The sequence below is a fragment of the Tachypleus tridentatus genome, chromosome 4 (genome assembly GCF_004210375.1).
Source record: "Tachypleus tridentatus isolate NWPU-2018 chromosome 4, ASM421037v1, whole genome shotgun sequence".
Taxonomy (NCBI): domain Eukaryota; kingdom Metazoa; phylum Arthropoda; class Merostomata; order Xiphosura; family Limulidae; genus Tachypleus; species Tachypleus tridentatus.
Window position 1 is genome coordinate 579,539 of NC_134828.1, and position 23,692 is coordinate 603,230.

The 23,692-nt window shown below is 30.9% G+C and overlaps 2 protein-coding genes across 2 annotated transcripts in view; both read left to right on the plus strand.

Moving 5' to 3' along the window:
- Nucleotides 1-9,860, plus strand: part of LOC143249991 (twitchin-like) — a 70,656-nt gene extending 60,796 nt beyond the window's left edge. The window contains exons 2-12 of the mRNA XM_076500625.1: nt 1,793-2,008; nt 2,325-2,627; nt 3,276-3,494; nt 3,975-4,274; nt 4,578-4,880; nt 5,588-5,869; nt 6,368-6,667; nt 7,445-7,541; nt 7,747-7,952; nt 9,079-9,381; nt 9,745-9,860. Of these exons, the coding sequence (XP_076356740.1) occupies nt 1,793-2,008; nt 2,325-2,627; nt 3,276-3,494; nt 3,975-4,274; nt 4,578-4,880; nt 5,588-5,869; nt 6,368-6,667; nt 7,445-7,541; nt 7,747-7,952; nt 9,079-9,381; nt 9,745-9,860 (2,645 nt within the window). The remainder of the gene's footprint in view (nt 1-1,792; nt 2,009-2,324; nt 2,628-3,275; nt 3,495-3,974; nt 4,275-4,577; nt 4,881-5,587; nt 5,870-6,367; nt 6,668-7,444; nt 7,542-7,746; nt 7,953-9,078; nt 9,382-9,744) is intronic.
- A 10-nt stretch (nt 9,861-9,870) lies between these two features.
- Nucleotides 9,871-23,692, plus strand: part of LOC143249992 (twitchin-like) — a 53,434-nt gene continuing 39,612 nt past the window's right edge. The window contains exons 1-2 of the mRNA XM_076500626.1: nt 9,871-10,021; nt 10,246-10,449. Coding sequence (XP_076356741.1) covers nt 9,871-10,021; nt 10,246-10,449 — 355 coding nt within the window. The remainder of the gene's footprint in view (nt 10,022-10,245; nt 10,450-23,692) is intronic.

The following is a 23,692-nucleotide window of genomic DNA, read 5'->3' on the forward strand; positions in this document are numbered from 1 at the left end:
TTTCACTAAGAGACAAGTCTTATTTAACAAACCTTCTGATGATGTTACTACAAGAATTGGTGAAGGAAATACTGTGGATTTGGTTTACCTTGATTTTCAGAAAGTGCAAGATAAGGTGTCTCACAAAAGACTTGTTACAAAATTAAACCTGTGGGTGTGGGGAAAATATTATTAAATTGTATAGAAAATTGCATGGAGAGTACAAAGCAGGAAGTATTAATAAATGAAGTTTGATCTGACTGTATCAATGTTACAAGTAATGTGCCTCAGGGATCTGTGCTGAGTCATCTGTTGTTTGTGATTTATATTAATGAATTTCACTCTGGAATGACCAAGACAATTTTCAAGTTTGCAGATGACATGAAGATTTTTGGGGTTGTTAACTGTATCAGAGATACTGCAGACTTACAGGGAGATTTAAATCATTTTATGCATTGTCCCATTACATTGCAGATGATGGTTAACTCTTCAGAATGTAACATGATGCATGCAGGTTTTCACAATTCAAATTATTATCAAAATGTAAATGGGAATACATTAAATACTGTGGTTGAAGAAAACAATCTTAGTGTTGTGATAGAAAAATAGCTTAAGTCATTTAAACAGTGTATTGTAACTAGCAAAGGACTAACATAATTTTTGGGTATAATTTATAGAAACATTGAATATATGACAAGGGATATTTTTTTCTCTATATTTATATCACTTGTAAGGCCCCATGTAGAGTACTATATACAGTTTTGGGCTACCATGACATTGAATTGTTGGAGAAGGTTCAGAGAAGAGCCACTAGGATATCTGGGATGGTGAGATTGTCCTATGAGAAGAGACTAAACTTGTTTTTTCTGCAGAGGAGAAGGATCAGAAAGGATTTTATTCAGGTGTTTAAGGTTATTAAGGTATTGATGATATAGATCCATCAAACGTTTTTGTGATTAGCAGTGAAAACAATAGGACAAGGGGTTGTAAGGTCAAATTTTACAGCATAGGAGTTGTCTGCATTTTAGACAGCATTACTCAAACTCGGTGATTGGCTTTTGGAATATGCTGCATTCAAGAGTGGTGGAGGCTGAGAATTTAATTGAAGAAATGATTGAATTAATCTATGAACAGTAAGGAGTGGCTATAGTTGTGAGCTGGAAGGGATGTCCTTGATGGGATAATAAGCTCCATTTTGTTCCTTTAAAGTTTTATGAATTTATGAATACCCTTCCAAATGTGAAAGCCATTTTGAAACAAAAATACATTGATAGAAGTAACATTGAAACCATATTCATGTAAACATGCAAAACATGGATGATAACAAAGGAAGGTGAGAGAAAATGTGATGCAACTTAAATATTAGTTTTAAGAAGAATGTAGTAAACAGTACGGACTTCAAAGAAAGTAATGAGTAAGTACAAGCCAACAGAAGATGCATAATTATCAAAAAGATAAGATAGAGGCAAGATGGACATAGGAAATCTAAGTAACACAAAATTGTTGAGAACACCAGGGACAGAGGGAGATAGAAAGTCTTGATTGCCAATGTATTCATGCAGGCATGGCACTAGGGAAGAATAAGCAAATGGTTTTGGATATAGTTTTTTACCTTAAAATTCACCTCAATTTGAAATAAAGGGACTTACTTTATTTATTAATTAAAATTTTTATATTTAAAATCAAAAGTCATATCTTAGACATAATTTAGATTTAGTTTCTAACTTTTAAATATTTTTATGCTTCTGTATTCTTAGACATAATTTAGATTTAGTTTCTAACTTTTAAATATTTTTATGCTTCTGTATTCTAGACAAACCCTCTACTCCAGAAGGTCCTTTGGAGGTGTTAGATGTTCATGCTGAAGGATGTAAGCTGAAGTGGAACAAGCCAAAGGATGATGGTGGTCTTCCTCTGGATGGATATACGATTGAGAAGATGGATACTTCAACCAGTCGCTGGGTTCCTGTTGGCAGAGCTGATAAAGATAAACTAGAAATGACTGTCACCGACTTCAACCTGGAAATAAGTACCAGTTTCAGTGAAAGCTGTTAATGAAGAAGGAGAATCAGAACCATTAGAAACAGAAAGAACAACGCTTGCCAAGAATCCTTATGGTATGTTCTTATCTTTTATGCCTTATAAATCTCACAATATTTCAAGTAATTGTCATTGAACTGTTATAACCTTTTTTTTTGATTCTACTCAAAAATGTCAATATTTTGTCGAGTGTCAAGAATTAGTAGCAATATGAACTTGAAATTTATTATATTTACTGTGTAAAAAAAGCACTTAAATAAAAAACACTAGAAATAGTAGGTTTTGTAACATGTGCCTGTTCACAGATGTACCTGGACCTCCAGGACTCCCGAAGATCACTGACTATGATTCTGATTTTGTTCAACTTAACTGGGAAACCCCAATGAATGATGGTGGGGCACCAATTAATGGATACATTATTGAAAAGAAAGATAAATATAAAGTTAACTGGATATCTGCTACTGAGATCCAAGGAAACATTCCTCAAGGCAAGGTTAAGGGATTAAACGAAGGAGACAAATATGAATTCCGTGTCCGAGCTATCAATAAGGCAGGTTCTGGTGAACCTAGTGAGGCTACTCCCTCACATTTAGCAAAATCAAAGTTTTGTAAGTAATTTTGTTCATGTGTGTTTTCTAATTATGATTGGCATCTTGATGTTATGAGTAGTGTGACTTTGGTTTGTTTTGACACTTTTAAGTTTAGTTAATTTTAAGAACATTTTTCTCTTGTTTCTGAACCTTCCAGGGAAAAGATATTCAATGTTATAGTATATTTAATGACATGCATAATGTAATCCCATTACACGAAGAATTAGTGTTGAACATAAGCCTGATTGTTACACAAATAATCAGTGTGTTTAACATAATTCTGACTATAACACAAAATATAATTTTTGGACATAGTCCTGACTGTTACACATAAAATTAGTGCTGAACATATGTTTGACTATTGCACAAAGAATCATTGTGTTGAATAGAATTCTAACTATTACAGAAAAAAAATATTTAACATGCTTATGTTTTGGTTATAAGTGATCAGTATGGTGTGTTGAACATGATCTCTGACCAGTACAGTGTGTTGCACATAATCCTGACCAGTACAGTGTGTTGCACATAATCTTGACCAGTGAATATGTTAAATATAATTCTGACCAGTACAGATGAATAAAGATAGTAAAGTTTATTAATTTTATATAAAAGATGTTTAAAGTGATCTTTAATATAATTTAATAAGTTATTTACTTTTCTTCTCAGTGAAACCTCGAATTGACCAATCGAATCTGAAAAATGTAACAGTAAAGGTAGGGCAAGTTGTAAACTTAGATGTGAATGTGATTGGTGAACCACCTCCCAAAGTTGAGTGGATGTTGAATGACAAAATCCTAGGCTCAAGTGACAGTTATAAGATTGACAGTGTGGATTATAACACCAAGTTCAGTATCTTACGTGCCACTCAAGCAAGGAAAGTGGCTTGTATAAGATTCTGGCAACCAACAGCAGTGGCAGTGATGAATGTGAAGTGGAAATCACCGTCTTAGGTTAGTGAGTTAGGTATAATGAGAAGCAAATAATTTAAAATGTTGACTTATTTTAATATCTACTTTTCTACAGCTGATCAGATAATTTATAAGTTACAAAATTATGGTTTGAGTGTGACAGGGCTTAGGGAGAGGGAAGACCTATTAAAGTTAGTAAAAGTATGATGGTATTTATGGTTGGCATATATGATAAACAAAATATGTCCATTTAGGACTTGTAATATTAATTATTTGTGTGTGTGTGTGTAATTATGTAAAGCTGTACAATGGTCTAACTGTCCTGTGTTTACACCAGATGTTAAATGCAGTTTTTAGCATTGTAACTCTTCAGATTTAGTGCTTAGCCACTGGATAATGTTAATTTTTCAAGATGCATGTATTTTATGTCTACATTATTGTAATTTTATTACTGCAGGTAAACCAGGCAGGCCCAATGGTCCTCTTGAAGTGTCCAATGTTCACAAGGAAGGCTGCAAGCTGAAATGGCAGGAACCTGATGATGATGGAGGAGCACCAATAGAATGTTATGAGATTGAAAAGAAGGATGAAGACAGTGGCATATGGGTTCCAGCTGGGAAGTCCATACATCCAAACTTTGAGATTAAGAATCTGATCCCGGAAAAGAAATATCATTTTCGCGTAAGAGCAGTTAACAAAGAAGGAGATTCAGATGAACTGGAAACCTCCCTTGCTACTCTTGCTAAAAATCCTTATGGTGTGTTTAAATAATGTTGATTTATTATTATAATTGTAATGCAGTTTGATAAAGAAAAGGGTACAGCAAAGACCTTTTGACCAAGCTTTGGGTTATAAAAATAACACACTTAAGCATGGTGTTGTTATTTTTGTAATTTATATCCTATAATTTATCAAAGATTACTTTAGTTGCAGATAATGAATGTAGCAGTTATAAGAAGTTGACCACATGTCCTATAATTTATCAGAGAATGCTTTAGTTGCAGGTAATGTTTTGTACTTTCTCGAAAGTAGTTACAAGAGGTTGACCACAATTTTTCAGATGAGCCAGGAAAGCCTGGACGTCCAGAACCAGTGGACTGGGACAAAGACCATATTGATCTAAAGTGGACAGCACCAGCAAGTGATGGAGGATCTCCTATAACTGGATATATTATTGAAAAGAAAAAGAAAGGTTCCCATAAATGGCAGAAGGGTAAACTTCTTTCAGGAGACAAGACAACAGCTACTGTAACAGATATTGAAGAGGGAGATGTGTATGAGTTAAAGGTCATTGCTGTAAATAAAGCTGGACTAAGTGAACCAAGTGATTCATCCAAATATGTTGTTGCAAAACCAAGGTTCTGTAAGTGTAACATTAAACTTGTATTTTCTTAGAAAAACGTTTTTTTTTTTTACAGTTTATTGTGAGACTTGCATATTATAACCTGAATTATACATTTAAGAATTTTTAATTAAATTATAAATTTAAGAAGTACATTTTTCTTAATTAAGAACATTTTTATATATTTTTTTCTGCCCTGTAAAAAGTGTTTGTATGTATGCTGAAGTTCAGATTTAATTTATCTTGACATAATATAGTTTGTTATTGTTTTTAAAGACCAGTCCAGTTTGCAGATGATTATACAATATCCTGTTGCCATTGTAACTATTTTTTTCATCTTAAAAAAGAAAGTTTCAGTGTTAGTTAAAAATTCTTAATTTTGCATTCTTTGATGCAGTATTTATCTAATGGAGAATTATTAAATTCTAAAGAACACCCTGGAATTTTGTTAATGTATGCCAACAAATAGAAATCCAGAAATGTACACCTTTTTAGTTATTTTTGTTCTGTAAACCAGTGTCAAAGTCCCCCTTTATATTTTAAAAGTTATATACCTGCATTACAAACATCTTATTTGTTTGTATAACTTTTATTAGTTAAAACGTCTATGTTGTATTTTTAATGTTTTATATATATGCATTACAAATATCTTATTTGTTTGTACATCTTTTAATGTTTAAAATATATAATGTGTGTTCTGTACTCTGTGTGACTTTTCTGACTTACAGTGGCCCCATACATTGACCGTACAGATCTTAAGAATGTAGTGGTTCATTCTGGTCAGGCTGTAAGGTTTGATGTGAACATAAAAGGTGAGCCTCCTCCAAATGTTGCCTGGATTTTTAATGAGCAACAAATCCAGTCCTCGGGTCATTTAACAATAGCAACCGAAAATTACCATACACAGTTTGTGCTCACCAAGGCTAAGAGAAAAAATTCTGGAAAATATACCATTATAGCCCAAAATGATTCTGGAAAAGATGAAGTAACTGTGGATGTCACCATAATAAGTAAGCAGTATATTAATTGTTCAGTATATGTAGTGCAACACAGATAAGTTTATAAATTCAGAGTCTAAACTCTCAATTAGTAAATAGTTGTCTAAAGAGATCAATACCAGTAAATTCTACATTAAATTTGTGTTCATTAGTTTTCCAAGAGGCCTAACACTTCAATTTCTGTAGATGTTTATGAAATGTTAGTGATTAAAATTAATTTTTAATTTTTTAGCAGTCTTAATTTACTGTTAACCAACTAACTTAACCATTGTTACATTCATAATAAATTACCTTGTTAATAATTTTAATAAACTGAAGAGTTTTTTGCGTTTCTAAGTTATTTAATGACGTGTTATTTATTAAATACATAATGTAACACCATTTAATAATTTGCACTGACAAGTATTGTAATGTTAACAAGCACCTAGTCAGTAGCTCTAACTTTTCGCTGTTTTTCATTTAAAAGTATATGTATTTGTTTTAATCAATGTGTTTTATTCTTGTTTTAAGGTAAACCTGGTATACCTAAAGGACCACTTCAAGTTTCTAATGTACATGCAGAAGGTTGTATGCTGAAATGGGACAAACCAGAAGATGATGGAGGAGAGCCAGTCCAACAGTACCTTGTTGAGAAGATGGACATTGAAACTGCACGCTGGGTGCTTGTTACAACAACAAGGGAACCAGAAGCAGAGGTTACTGGCTTAATACCTAGCAAAGAGTACAAATTTAGAGTAAAAGCTGTGAATTCTGAAGGAGAATCTGATGCTCTGGAGACAGAAACAACAGTCCTAGCAAAGAATCCTTATGGTATGTTGAAAGTTTAGATTCTAGTGTATTAAAAGTGAAGGAAATATATATAGTACTCATACATTTTCTCTCTTCATACCTGTAGACTTGTGTATTATCCTCTCTTCATACCTGTAGACTTGTGTATTATCCTCTCTTCATACCTGTAGACTTGTGTATTATCTTTTAATACTGAAAATGAAAATTTGTAGCATATCTTTATTATGTTAGTCAGAGACCTATTCTTACAATTTCATTGTTATCATAGTTTATAAATTTTCTTTAAATTCTGAAAATAATAAATCATACCTGATGGAGACCCAGATTTTCTATTACTGAAGCTAGATTTATGGACACTGTTATCTTGGAGAGTATATGAAAGATTACTTTGTGAAACTGTTATGTTGGAGAATGTTATCTTAGAGTGTTAGGAAGCTGGCTTTGTTAATGCAGTTAGTTATCTTGGAGCATATAATGAAACTAGTTCTGTGGAAGATAGTTATCATTGAGGGTTTAGTTCCCTAAACCTTTGCATTGCCCTCAATCCCATGTTGAAATAAACCACACCAAACAGTTTTACCTTTTCTTTCTTTAAAACCATTTGTATTTTGTTTTTGCCACCAATGGGGTATACACCCCAATTCCAAGTTCTGTCTCCTTAGTAGTATTGTTCTTCCTGTGGTCCTTGAGCCAAAGTTCTTGGGGCTTATCTTTGGTCATAAGCTTACATTTATCCCTCACATCGAGAAGCTACTTGCTAGGTGTAAGAGGGCATTAAACATTGACCTGCTTTCCAAGAGCAGGAAGAGAGGAAACTGGACTATGGGTCTCAGGTTTATAGTTCTGCTAGAACCTTAGCTTTGAAGATGCTAGACCCCATTCATCTGGGTGTTTAGTTTTGCACAGGCTTTCCACACTTCTCCAGTCCATAGTTTTACATTGAGTTCCACAGACCTCCACTGTTTGTAACTTTCTTTGCAGTATGCTTCTAAACTTTGATCCTTACCACAGCATCCCACCTGTGGTTTTGTTTTCCTTCCTCAGTGGGCTGTGCCCTTTCAGAATAAATGGCCTGCCATTCTTCCTTTTGATCTTTATAGCCATGCACAGCTGGATGAATTGGGTGCATCATTGGATGACATTTCTGTCTTCAGTTATCAGCTCATCCCACCATGGCTTATTACCCTTCCTACTTGTGACCTTTCTTTGAGTCATCTGAAGAAGGCAGATATTCCTGACTGGAAGTACCTTCTTCTGTTTGCTGAACATCTTTTGAACCATTCTTCTATTCCTGTTTATATGAATGGTTTGAAATTGGTGACTCTCTGGGATTTGCCATGGTTTCTTGTGGCTTGGTTGTTGCTCACAGGATCTTCTCTACAGTTTGTGTGTTCATTTGTTCTGGATAACATATAAGCTATGTAGTACAGACATTGTACTATTTATACAGACTCTCTTAGCTTTTACTGGCCCTGGAATTGCTTCATGTTAATTCTTACCCTCTTCTCTAGAAATTTTGAAAATGACCGGTCCATTTTTCTTTTTCTGTCCAGTTCTTCTGGATGCTAAGCCACATTAGTATTTGCAGAAATGCATTTGCTGACACAGCAGCTGAGTTTGTTTGCTATGGTGCTATCACACTCATGTCTGTCTCATGCATGGACTGTGGTCCTGTATTCAAATCTTGGCTTTGCGCCAATTGGTAGTTGATGTGGAGTGAGCAATGTGACAACAAGCTTTTCCAGATCAACCTTCTGTTCTTTGGCTGTCTTTTTTCCATAAGGATTGGAAGGAGGAAGTTGTCCTGGTTAAGCTGTGCATTGGTCACAGTTTTTTAACCCAATGTTTTCCTTTATCTGGGACTGATCCACCAGTGTATGGCCTTTGCAATACTCAAGTCACAGTAGTCCACATTTCACTGTTGTGCTTTCATTACAGCTCAGTATAATGGCATCATTTTAGTCATATCTTTTCCATGGATTTACCCCAGACATTGGCAATGGAGTCACTTTTCAACTTACTTTTGTTTTTAGATTTTTATGGACTATTGGCTCTTTTAATTCTTCTTAAGTTTTTACCTGTTTTTTGGAACTTTATTTGGTTTTTAGCTTGATTTGTTTTTTTTATCTTGCATAATATTTTACTTTTGTGTTTTTACAACTTGTTTGCTGCAGATTACCTTGTTGCTTTGAGCCTTAAACCACCAACCAACCTACAGCTTTGCTAATACATTTATCTTGGAGAGTGTTGGAAAGCTGGCTTTGTGAATACTGTTATCTGGTAGATATAAAAAAGCTAGCTTATTTTGGAAGGTGTTGTAAAACTATTTAGTTATATATGTGTATACACATCCTTTTAATCTATTGGAATTTCAAACATGTAACATTATTTAAAATTTTTAACTAATTAAAATATTTATTTCTAATATTCAGATGAACCAGATAAACCGGGGAAACCTTCTTCTAAAAACTGGGACAAACACTTTGTGGATCTTGTTTGGAGCCCACCAAAGAGTGATGGAGGTGCACCAATAACTAGCTATGTGATAGAGAAAAAGGATAAGTTTAGCACCAAGTGGCAAAAAGCAACAGAAATCATTGGAGAAAAATGTGAGGCTCGTGTTACTGATCTTATGGAGAATGTGGATTATCAGTTTAGGGTTCGAGCAATCAATAAAGCTGGTCCTGGCAATCCTAGTGATCCTTCAGATGTTATCACTACCAAGCCTCGATTTTGTAAGTGAAGTAATTAGATATTTTTAAAAATGTTTTTTCACAACTTTTTCTGCTTAACTACTCTTAATATAAAATAGAATATGAGTATTTAATAATATAATCAGAGGCGTGATTTTCGTTTCAAAATGAAATTATTTTTATTTTTAGTGTTCTAAAAGTAGTTATTATTGTATGGTATATAATTAAGATATTGTTCACTTATAAATCCTATAATTTTAATATTTAGTTCATCAAAAACGTAGGATAAATTATGTAATATTGTATAAATGGTAAACAACTTCTTCTTAAAAATTTTGTTCATTGTAAATTTAAAATTTGTTTTGTGATTTATTCTGATAAACTTGGTGCATATAACATTTATAGTGGCACCTAAACTTGAGAAGATGCGAGATCTGAAAGTTCATGCTGGACAGACAATTAAATTTAATGTGAAGGTCATTGGTGAGCCGACACCCAGAAAATCGTGGCGACTTCGGTGAAGCGGAACTGATGTCAGATGGCCACATCACAATTGAAAGTGAAACAGAGAAGGCTTTGCTGGTTATCAATAATGCCAAGCGTAAGGATTCTGGATGTTACTCTTTGATAGCTGAGAATTCTTCAGGGAAAGATGAAACATCTGCTGAAGTAATAGTGTTAGGTGAGTTAATATGTAATCTGGTATCATCTTAGAAAGTAAATTTTTGTATAAAAGAGTTTAGAAAAGATAAAGTCACTGCTGAAGTAGATACTATAGGTGATTTAGTTTAAAGTGTAAATCATCTTTGCTCCAGTATCACATTTCAGGTAAGACTATGAATTTTGAAAGGAAAAATAAATATCCTGAAAAATTAAGTCTGACCTAAAAGAACTTTCTTGTTACAGATAAACCAGCACCTCCAGAGGCTCCGTTGGAAGTGTCCGGTGTGCATGCTGAAGGCTGTAGATTAAAGTGGAACCCACCAAAGGATGATGGTGGGGAACCTTTGGATCACTATGGGGTGGACAAAATGGATACTGAAACTGGACGGTGGTTACCTGTTGGTCGCACCAGCAAACTTGAAATGGATGTGGGTAACTTAACAGCAGGTGTGCCTGAAACTTTGCATATCCTTATTTTTTACGATTCCTAACAGAGTAACTGAATTACCAGTGTGTCTGAAGCTTTCTATATTTTTTTTTTCTTAATTCCTAACATGGTAACTTAATTACCAGTGTGTCTGAAACTTTGTATATCTTTTTTTTCATGATTCCTAACAGGGTAACTTAATTACCAGTGTGTCTGAAACTTTGTATATCTTTTTTTTCATGATTCCTAACAGGGTAACTTAATTACCAGTGTGTCTGAAGCTTTGTATATCTTTTTTTTCATGATTCATAACAGGATAACTTAATTACTAGTGTGTCTGAAACTTTGTATATCTTTTTTTTTCATGATTCCTAACAGGATAACTTAATTACTAGTGTGTCTGAAACTTTGTATATCTTTTTTTTTTTCATGATTCCTAACAGGATAACTTAATTACCAGTGTGTCTGAAGCTTTGTATATCTTTTTTTTCATGATTCCTAACAGGATAACTTAATTACTAGTGTGTCTGAAACTTTGTATATCTTTTTTTTTTCATGATTCCTAACAGGATAACTTAATTACCAGTGTGTCTGAAACTTTGTATATCTTTTTTTTCATGATTCCCAACAGGATAACTTAATTACTAGTGTGTCTGAAGCTTTGTATATCTTTTTTTTTTCATGATTCCTAACAGGATAACTTAATTACCAGTGTGTCTGAAGCTTTGTATATCATTTTTTTTCATGATTCCTAACAGGATAACTTAATTACCAGTGTGTCTGAAGCTTTGTATATCATTTTTTTTCATGATTCCTAACAGGATAACTTAATTACTAGTGTGTCTGAAGCTTTGTATATCTTTTTTTTTCATGATTCCTGACAGGATAACTTAATTACTAATGTGTCTGAAGCTTTGTATATCATTTTTTTTCATGATTTCTAACAGGATAACTTAATTACTAGTGTGTCTGAAGCTTTGTATATCATTATTTTTCATGATTCCTAACAGGATAACTTAATTACTAGTGTGTCTGAACTTTGTATATCATTTTTTTTTCATGATTCCTAACAGGATAACTTAATTACTAGTGTGTCTGAAACTTTGTGTATCATTTTTTTTCATGATTCCTAACAAGGTAACTTAATTACTACTGTGTCTGAAACTTTGTATATCTTTTTTTTTTCATGATTCCTGACAAGATAACTTAATTACTAGTGTGTCTGAAGCTTTGTACATCATTTTTCATGATTCCAAACAAGATAACTTAATTACCAGTGTGTCTGAAGCTTTGTATATCATTTTTTTTCATGATTCCTAACAGGATAACTTAATTACTAGGTGTGTCTGAAGCTTTGTATATCATTATTTTTTCATGATTCCTAACAGGATAACTTAATTACTAGTGTGTCTGAAGCTTTGTATATCATTTTTTTTTCATGATTCCTAACAGGATAACTTAATTACTAGTGTGTCTGAAACTTTGTGTATCATTTTTTTTTCATGATTCCTAACAAGGTAACTTAATTACTACTGTGTCTGAAACTTTGTATATCTTCTTTTTTCATGATTCCTAACAGGATAACTTAATTACTAGTGTGTCTGAAACTTTGTACATCATTTTTTTCATGATTCCAAACAAGATAACTTAATTACCAGTGTGTCTGAAGCTTTGTATATCATTTTTTTTCATGATTCCTCACATGATAACTTAATTACTAGTGTGCCTGAAACTTTGTATATCATTTTTTTTCATGATTCCTAACAGAGTAACTTAATTACCAGTGTGTCTGAAGCTTTCTATATTTTTTTTTTCTTAATTCCTAACATGGTAACTTAATTACCAGTGTTTCTAAAACTTTGTATATCTTTTTTTTCATGATTCCTAACAGGGTAACTTAATTACCAGTGTGTCTGAAACTTTGTATATCTTTTTTTTCATGATTCCTAACAGGGTAACTTAATTACCAGTGTGTCTGAAGCTTTGTATATCTTTTTTTTAATGATTCATAACAGGATAACTTAATTACTAGTGTGTCTGAAACTTTGTATATCTTTTTTTTTCATGATTCCTAACAGGATAACTTAATTACTAGTGTGTCTGAAACTTTGTATATCTTTTTTTTTTCATGATTCCTAACAGGATAACTTAATTACCAGTGTGTCTGAAGCTTTGTATATCTTTTTTTTCATGATTCCTAACAGGATAACTTAATTACTAGTGTGTCTGAAACTTTGTATATCTTTTTTTTTCATGATTCCTAACAGGATAACTTAATTACCAGTGTGTCTGAAACTTTGTATATCATTTTTTTTCATGATTCCTAACAGGATAACTTAATTACCAGTGTGTCTGAAGCTTTGTATATCATTTTTTTTCATGATTCCCAACAGGATAACTTAATTACTAGTGTGTCTGAAGCTTTGTATATCTTTTTTTTTTTCATGATTCCTAACAGGATAACTTAATTATCAGTGTGTCTGAAGCTTTGTATATCATTTTTTTTCATGATTCCTAACAGGATAACTTAATTACCAGTGTGTCTGAAGCTTTGTATATCATTTTTTTTTTCATGATTCCTAACAGGATAACTTAATTACTAGTGTGTCTGAAGCTTTGTATATCTTTTTTTTTCATGATTCCTGACAGGATAACTTAATTACTAATGTGTCTGAAGCTTTGTATATCATTTTTTTTCATGATTCCTAACAGGATAACTTAATTACTAGGTGTGTCTGAAGCTTTGTATATCATTATTTTTTCATGATTCCTAACAGGATAACTTAATTACTAGTGTGTCTGAACTTTGTATATCATTTTTTTTCATGATTCCTAACAGGATAACTTAATTACTAGTGTGTCTGAAACTTTGTATATCATTTTTTTCATGATTCCTAACAAGGTAACTTAATTACTACTGTGTCTGAAACTTTGTATATCTTTTTTTTTTCATGATTCCTGACAAGATAACTTAATTACTAGTGTGTCTGAAGCTTTGTACATCATTTTTTTTATGATTCCAAACAAGATAACTTAATTACCAGTGTGTCTGAAGCTTTGTATATCATTTTTTTTCATGATTCCTAACAGGATAACTTAATTACTAGGTGTGTCTGAAGCTTTGTATATCATTTTTTTTTCATGATTCCTAACAGGATAACTTAATTACTAGTGTGTCTGAAACTTTGTGTATCATTTTTTTTCATGATTCCTAACAAGGTAACTTAATTACTACTGTGTCTGAAACTTTGTATATCTTCTTTTTTCATGATTCCTGACAAGATAACTTAATTACTAGTGTGTCTGAAGCTTTGTACATCATTTTTTTCATGATTCCAAACAAGATAACTTAATTACCAGTGTGTCTGAAGCTTTGTATATCATTTTTTTTCATGATTCCTAACAGGATAACTTAAATACTAGTGTGTCTGAAACTTTGTATATCATTTTTTTTCATGATTCCTAACAGGGTAACTTAATTACTAGTGTGTCTGAAACTTTGTATATCATTTTTTTTCATGATTCCTATCAGGGTAACTTAATTACCAGTGTGTCTGAAACTTTGTATATCTTTTTTTTCATGATTCCTAACAGGGTAACTTAATTACCAGTGTGTCTGAAACTTTGTATATCTTTTTTTTCATGATTCCTAACAGGGTAACTTAATTACCAGTGTGTCTGAAGCTTTGTATATCTTTTTTTTCATGATTCCTAACAGGATAACTTAATTACCAGTGTGTCTGAAGCTTTGTATATCATTTTTTTCATGATTCCTAACAGGATAACTTAATTACCAGTGTGTCTGAAGCTTTGTATATCATTTTTTTCATGATTCCTAACAGGATAACTTAATTACAAGTGTGTCTGAAGCTTTGTATATCTTTTTTTTTCATGATTCCTGACAGGATAACTTAATTACTAGTGTGTCTGAAGCTTTGTATATCATTTTTTTTCATGATTCCTAACAGGATAACTCAATTACTAGGTGTGTCTGAAGCTTTGTATATCATTATTTTTTGATGACTCCTAACAGGATAACTTAATTACTAGTGTATCTGAACTTTGTATATCATTTTTTTTTCATGATTCCTAACAGGATAACTTAATTACTAGTGTGTCTGAAACTTTGTGTATCATTTTTTTTTCATGATTCCTAACAAGGTAACTTAATTACTACTGTGTCTGAAACTTTGTATATCTTTTTTTTTTCATGATTCCTGACAAGATAACTTAATTATTAATGTGTCTGAAGCTTTGTATATCATTTTTTTTCATGATTCCTAACAGGATAACTTAATTACTAGTGTGTCTGAAGCTTTGTATATCATTATTTTTTCATGATTCCTAACAGGATAACTTAATTACTAGTGTGTCTGAACTTTGTATATCATTTTTTTTCATGATTCCTAACAGGATAACTTAATTACTAGTGTGTCTGAAACTTTGTATATCATTTTTTTTTCATGATTCCTAACAGGATAACTTAATTACTAGTGTGTCTGAAACTTTGTACATCATTTTTTTCATGATTCCAAACAAGATAACTTAATTACCAGTGTGTCTGAAGCTTTGTATATCATTTTTTTTCATGATTCCTAACAGGGTAACTTAATTACCAGTGTGTCTGAAACTTTGTATATCTTTTTTTTTCATGATTCCTAACAGGGTAACTTAATTACCAGTGTGTCTGAAACTTTGTATATCTTTTTTTTCATGATTCCTAACAGGGTAACTTAATTACCAGTGTGTCTGAAGCTTTGTATATCTTTTTTTTCGTGATTCCTAACAGGATAACTTAATTACTAGTGTGTCTGAAACTTTGTATATCTTTTTTTCATGATTCCTAACAGGATAACTTAATTACCAGTGTGTCTGAAGCTTTGTATATCATTTTTTTCATGATTCCTAACAGGATAACTTAATTACCAGTGTGTCTGAAGCTTTGTATATCATTTTTTTTTCATGATTCCTAACAGGATAACTTAATTACAAGTGTGTCTGAAGCTTTGTATATCTTTTTTTTTCATGATTCCTAACAGGATAACTTAATTACTAGTGTGTCTGAAGCTTTGTATATCATTTTTTTCATGATTCCTAACAGGATAACTTAATTATTAGTGTGTCTGAAGCTTTGTATATCATTATTTTTTCATGATTCCTAACAGGATAACTTAATTACTAGTGTGTCTGAAGCTTTGTATATCATTTTTTTTTCATGATTCCTAACAGGATAACTTAATTACTAGTGTGTCTGAAGCTTTGTATATCATTATTTTTCATGATTCCTAACAGGATAACTTAATTACTAGTGTGTCTGAACTTTGTATATCATTTTTTTTCATAATTCCTAACAGGATAACTTAATTACTAGTGTGTCTGAAACTTTGTATATCATTTTTTGTCATGATTCCTAACAGGATAACTTAATTACTAGTGTGTCTGAAACTTTTTATATCTTTTTTTTTCATGATTCCTAACAGGATAACTTAATTATCAGTGTGTCTGAAGCTTTGTATATCTTTTTTTTTTCATGATTCTTAACAGGATAACTTAATTACTACTGTGTCTGAAGCTTTGTATATCATTTTTTTTCATGATTCCTAACAGGATAACTTAATTACTAGTGTGTCTGAAGCTTTGTATATCATTTTTTTTCATGATTCCTAACAGGATAACTTAATTACTAGTGTGTCTGAACTTTGTATATCATTTTTTTTCATGATTCCTAACAGGATAACTTAATTACTATTGTGTCTGAAACTTTGTATATCATTTTTTTTTCATGATTCCTAACAAGGTAACTTAATTACTACTGTGTCTGAAGCTTTGTATATCATTTTTTTCATGATTCCTAACAGGATAACTTAATTACCAGTGTGTCTGAAGCTTTGTATATCATTTTTTTCATGATTCCTAACAGGATAACTTAATTACCAGTGTGTCTGAAGCTTTGTATATCATTTTTTTCATGATTCCTAACAGGATAACTTAATTACCAGTGTCTGAAGCTTTGTATATCATTTTTTTCATGATTCCTAACAGGATAACTTAATTACTAGTGTGTCTGAACTTTGTATATCATTTTTTTCATGATTCCTAACAGGATAACTTAATTACTAGTGTGTCTGAAACTTTGTATATCATTTTTTTCATGATTCTAACAGGATAACTTAATTACTAGTGTGTCTGAAACTTTGTATATCTTTTTTTTTCATGATTCCTAACAGGATAACTTAATTATCAGTGTGTCTGAAGCTTTGTATATCTTTTTTTTTCATGATTCTTAACAGGATAACTTAATTACTACTGTGTCTGAAGCTTTGTATATCATTTTTTTCATGATTCCTAACAAGGTAACTTAATTACTACTGTGTCTGAAGCTTTGTATATCTTTTTTTTCATGATTCCTAACAGGATAACTTAATTACCAGTGTGTCTGAAGCTTTGTATATCATTTTTTTTCATGATTCCTAACAGGATAACTTAATTACCAGTGTGTCTGAAGCTTTGTATATCATTTTTTTTTCATGATTCCTAACAGGATAACTTAATTACCAGTGTGTCTGAAGCTTTGTATATCATTTTTTTCGTGATTCCTAACAGGATAACTTAATTACTAGTGTGTCTGAAACTTTGTATATCTTTTTTTTTCATGATTCCTAACAGGATAACTTAATTACCAGTGTGTCTGAAGCTTTGTATATCTTTTTTTTTCATGATTCCTAACAGGATAACTTAATTACCAGTGTGTCTGAAACTTTGTATATCATTTTTTTCATGATTCCTAACAGGATAACTTAATTACCAGTGTGTCTGAAACTTTGTATATCATTTTTTTTCATGATTCCTAACAGGATAACTTAATTACCAGTGTGTGTGAAGCTTTGTATATCTTTTTCTTCATGATTCCCAGCAGGATAACTTAATTACTAGTGTGTCTGAAGCTTTGTATATCTTTTTTTTTTCATGATTTCTAACAGGATAACTTAATTACCAGTGTGTCTGAAGCTTTGTATATCATTTTTTTCATGATTCCTAACAGGATAACTTAATTACCAGTGTGTCTGAAGCTTTGTATATCATTTTTTTTCATGATTCCTAACAGGATAACTTAATTACTAGTGTGTCTGAAGCTTTGTATATCTTTTTTTCATGATTTCTAACAGGATAACTTAATTACTAATGTGTCTGAAGCTTTCTATATCATTTTGTTTCATGATTCCTAACAGGATAACTTAATTACTACTGTGTCTGAAACTTTGTATATATTTTTTTTTTCATGATTCCTAACAAGATAACTTAATTACTAGTGTGTCTGAAACTTTGTATATCATTTTTTTCATGATTCCTAACAAGGTAACTTAATTACTACTGTGTCTGAAACTTTGTATATCTTTTTTTTTTTCATGATTCCTAACAAGATAACTTAATTACTAGAGTGTCTGAAGCTTTGTATATCATTTTTTTTCATGATTCCTAACAGGATAACTTAATTACCAGTGTGTCTGAAGCTTTGTATATCATTTTTTTCATGATTCCTAACAGGATAACTTAATTACAAGTGTGTCTGAAGCTTTGTATATCTTTTTTTTTCATGATTCCTGACAGGATAACTTAATTACTAGTGTGTCTGAAGCTTTGTATATCATTTTTTTCATGATTCCTAACAGGATAATTTAATTATTAGGTGTGTCTGAAGCTTTGTATATCATTATTTTTCATGATTCCTAACAGGATAACTTAATTACTAGTGTATCTGAACTTTGTATATCATTTTTTTTTCATGATTCCTAACAGGATAACTTAATTACTAGTGTGTCTGAAACTTTGTGTATCATTTTTTTTTCATGATTCCTAACAAGGTAACTTAATTACTACTGTGTCTGAAACTTTGTGTATCATTTTTTTTTCATGATTCCTAACAAGGTAACTTAATTACTACTGTGTCTGAAACTTTGTATATCTTTTTTTTTCATGATTCCTAACAAGATAACTTAATTACTAATGTGTCTGAAGCTTTGTATATCATTTTTTTCATGATTCCTAACAGGATAACTTAATTACTAGTGTGTCTGAAACTTTGTATATCATTTTTTTCATGATTCCTAACAGGATAACTTAATTACTAGTGTGTCTGAAACTTTGTATATCTTTTTTTTTCATGATTCCTAACAGGATAACTTAATTACTAGTGTGTCTGAAACTTTGTATATCATTTTTTTCATGATTCCTAACAGGATAACTTAATTACTAGTGTGTCTGAAACTTTGTATATCATTTTTTTTTCATGATTCCTAACAGGATAACTTAATTACTAGTGTGTCTGAAGCTTTGTATATCATTTTTTTTCATGATTCCTAACAGGATAACTTAATTACTACTGTGTCTGAAGCTTTGTATATCATTTTTTTCATGATTCCTAACAGGATAACTTAATTACTAGTGTGTCTGAAGCTTTGTATATCATTTTTTTTCATGATTCCTAACAGGATAACTTAATTACTAGTGTGTCTGAACTTTGTATATCATTTTTTTCATGATTCCTAACAGGATAACTTAATTACTAGTGTGTCTGAAACTTTGTATATCATTTTTTTTTCATGATTCCTAACAAGGTAACTTAATTACTACTGTGTCTGAAGCTTTGTATATCATTTTTTTTTCATGATTCCTAACAGGATAACTTAATTACCAGTGTGTCTGAAGCTTTGTATATCATTTTTTTCATGATTCCTAACAGGATAACTTAATTACCAGTGTGTCTGAAGCTTTGTATATCATTTTTTTTCATGATTCCTAACAGGATAACTTAATTACCAGTGTGTCTGAAGCTTTGTATATCTTTTTTTTCATGATTCCTAACAGGATAACTTAATTACTAGTGTGTCTGAAACTTTGTATATCTTTTTTTTTCATGATTCCTAACAGGATAACTTAATTACCAGTGTGTCTGAAGCTTTGTATATCTTTTTTTTCATGATTCCTAACAGGATAACTTAATTACCAGTGTGTCTGAAACTTTGTATATCATTTTTTTCATGATTCCTAACAGGATAACTTAATTACCAGTGTGTCTGAAACTTTGTATATCATTTTTTTTCATGATTCCTAACAGGATAACTTAATTACCAGTGTGTCTGAAGCTTTGTATATCTTTTTTTTCATGATTCCCAACAGGATAACTTAATTACTAGTGTGTCTGAAGCTTTGTATATCTTTTTTTTTCATGATTTCTAACAGGATAACTTAATTACCAGTGTGTCTGAAGCTTTGTATATCATTTTTTTCATGATTCCTAACAGGATAACTTAATTACTAGTGTGTCTGAAGCTTTGTATATCATTTTTTTTCATGATTCCTAACAGGATAACTTAATTACTAGTGTGTCTGAAGCTTTGTATATCTTTTTTTTTTCATGATTCCTAACAGGATAACTTAATTACTAATGTGTCTGAAGCTTTGTATATCATTTTTTTCATGATTCCTAACAGGATAACTTAATTACTAGTGTGTCTGAAGCTTTGTATATCATTATTTTTTCATGATTCCTAACAGGATAACTTAATTACTAGTGTGTCTGAACTTTGTATATCATTTTTTTCATGATTCCTAACAGGATAACTTAATTACTAGTGTGTCTGAAACTTTGTGTATTATTTTTTTTCATGATTCCTCACAAGGTAACTTAATTACTACTGTGTCTGAAACTTTGTATATCTTTTTTTTTTTCATGATTCCTGACAAGATAACTTAATTACTAGTGTGTCTGAAGCTTTGTACATCATTTTTTTCATGATTCCAAACAAGATAACTTAATTACCAGTGTGTCTGAAGCTTTGTATATCATTTTTTTTTCATGATTCCTAACAGGATAACTTAATTACCAGTGTGTCTGAAGCTTTGTATATCATTTTTTTTTCATGATTCCTAACAGGATAACTTAATTACAAGTGTGTCTGAAGCTTTGTATATCTTTTTTTTTCATGATTCCTGACAGGATAACTTAATTACTAGTGTGTCTGAAGCTTTGTATATCATTTTTTTTCATGATTCCTAACAGGATAACTTAATTACTAGGTGTGTCTGAAGCTTTGTATATCATTATTTTTTCATGATTCCTAACAGGATAACTTAATTACTAGTGTATCTGAACTTTGTATATCATTTTTTTTCATGATTCCTAACAGGATAACTTAATTACTAGTGTGTCTGAAACTTTGTATATCATTTTTTTCATGATTCCTAACAGGATAACTTAATTACTAGTGTGTCTGAACTTTGTATATCATTTTTTTTCATGATTCCTAACAGGATAACTTAATTACTAGTGTGTCTGAAACTTTGTATATCATTTTTTTTTCATGATTCCTAACAGGATAACTTAATTACTAGTGTGTCTGAAACTTTGTATATCTTTTTTTTTCATGATTCTTAACAGGATAACTTAATTACTACTGTGTCTGAAGCTTTGTATATCATTTTTTTTCATGATTCCTAACAGGATAACTTAATTACTATTGTGTCTGAAACTTTGTATATCATTTTTTTTTCATGATTCCTAACAGGATAACTTAATTACTACTGTGTCTGAAGCTTTGTATATCATTTTTTTTTCATGATTCCTAACAGGATAACTTAATTACCAGTGTGTCTGAAGCTTTGTATATCATTTTTTTTCATGATTCCTAACAGGATAACTTAATTACCAGTGTGTCTGAAGCTTTGTATATCATTTTTTTCATGATTCCTAACAGGATAACTTAATTACCAGTGTGTCTGAAGCTTTGTATATCATTTTTTTTCATGATTCCTAACAGGATAACTTAATTACCAGTGTGTCTGAAGCTTTGTATATCATTTTTTTTTCATGATTCCTAACAAGGTAACTTAATTACTACTGTGTCTGAAGCTTTGTATATCATTTTTTTTTCATCATTCCTAACAGGATAACTTAATTACCAGTGTGTCTGCAGCTTTGTATATCATTTTTTTTCATGATTCCTAACAGGATAACTTAATTACCAGTGTGTCTGAAGCTTTGTATATCATTTTTTTTCATGATTCCTAACAGGATAACTTAATTACTTGTGTGTCTGAAGCTTTGTATATCTTTTTTTTTCATGATTCCTGACAGGATAACTTAATTACTAGTGTGTCTGAAGCTTTGTATATCATTTTTTTTCATGATTCCTAACAGGATAACTTAATTACTAGTGTGTCTGAAGCTTTGTATATCATTTTTTTTCATGATTCCTAACAGGATAACTTAATTACTAGTGTGTCTGAACTTTGTATATCATTTTTTTTCATGATTCCTAACAGGATAACTTAATTACTAGTGTGTCTGAAACTTTGTATATCATTTTTTTTTCATGATTCCTAACAGGATAACTTAATTACTAGTGTGTCTGAAACTTTGTATATCTTTTTTTTTTCATGATTCCTAACAGGATAACTTAATTATCAGTGTGTCTGAAGCTTTGTATATCTTTTTTTTTCATGATTCTTAACAGGATAACTTAATTACTACTGTGTCTGAAGCTTTGTATATCATTTTTTTTCATGATTCCTAACAGGATAACTTAATTACTATTGTGTCTGAAACTTTGTATATCATTTTTTTTTTCATGATTCCTAACAAGGTAACTTAATTACTACTGTGTCTGAAGCTTTGTATATCATTTTTTTTCATGATTCCTAACAAGGTAACTTAATTACTACTGTGTCTGAAGCTTTGTATATCATTTTTTTTTCATGATTCCTAACAGGATAACTTAATTACCAGTGTGTCTGAAGCTTTGTATATCATTTTTTTTTCATGATTCCTAACAGGATAACTTAATTACTAGTGTGTCTGAAGCTTTGTATATCTTTTTTTTCATGATTTCTGACAGGATAACTTAATTACTAATGTGTCTGAAGCTTTCTATATCATTTTGTTTCATGATTCCTAACAGGATAACTTAATTACTAGTGTGTCTGAAGCTTTGTATATCTTTTTTTTCATGATTTCTGACAGGATAACTTAATTACTAGTGTGTCTGAAGCTTTGTATATCATTTTGTTTCATGATTCCTAACAGGATAACTTAATTACTAGGTGTGTCTGAAGCTTTGTATATCATTATTTTTTCATGATTCCTAACAAGGTAACTTAATTACTACTGTGTCTGAAACTTTGTATATCTTTTTTTTTTCATGATTCCTAACAAGATAACTTAATTACTAGTGTGTCCGAAACTTTGTGTATCATTTTTTTTTCATGATTCCTAACAAGGTAACTTAATTACTACTGTGTCTGAAACTTTGTATATCTTTTTTTTTCATGATTCCTAACAGGATAACTTAATTACTAGTGTGTCTGAAGCTTTGTATATCATTTTTTTTTCATGATTCCTAACAGGATAACTTAATTACCAGTGTGTCTGAAGCTTTGTATATCATTTTTTTTTCATGATTCCTAACAGGATAACTTAATTACAAGTGTGTCTGAAGCTTTGTATATCTTTTTTTTTCATGATTCCTGACAGGATAACTTAATTACTAGTGTGTCTGAAGCTTTGTATATCATTTTTTTCATGATTCCTAACAGGATAACTTAATTACTAGGTGTGTCTGAAGCTTTGTATATCATTATTTTTTCATGATTCCTAACAGGATAACTTAATTACTAGTGTATCTGAACTTTGTATATCATTTTTTTTCATGATTCCTAACAGGATAACTTAATTACTAGTGTGTCTGAAACTTTGTATATCATTTTTTTCATGAATCCTAACAAGGTAACTTAATTACTACTGTGTCTGAAACTTTGTATATCTTTTTTTTTCATGATTCCTGACAAGATAACTTAATTATTAATGTGTCTGAAGCTTTGTATATCATTTTTTTCATGATTCCTAACAGGATAACTTAATTACTAGTGTGTCTGAAACTTTGTATATCTTTTTTTTTTTTCATGATTCCTAACAGGATAACTTAATTACTAGTGTGTCTGAAACTTTGTATATCTTTTTTTTTCATGATTCTTAACAGGATAACTTAATTACTACTGTGTCTGAAGCTTTGTATATCATTTTTTTTCATGATTCCTAACAGGATAACTTAATTACCAGTGTGTCTGAAGCTTTGTATATCATTTTTTTCATGATTCCTAACAGGATAACTTAATTACCAGTGTGTCTGAAGCTTTGTATATCATTTTTTTTCATGATTCCTAACAGGATAACTTAATTACCAGTGTGTCTGAAGCTTTGTATATCAT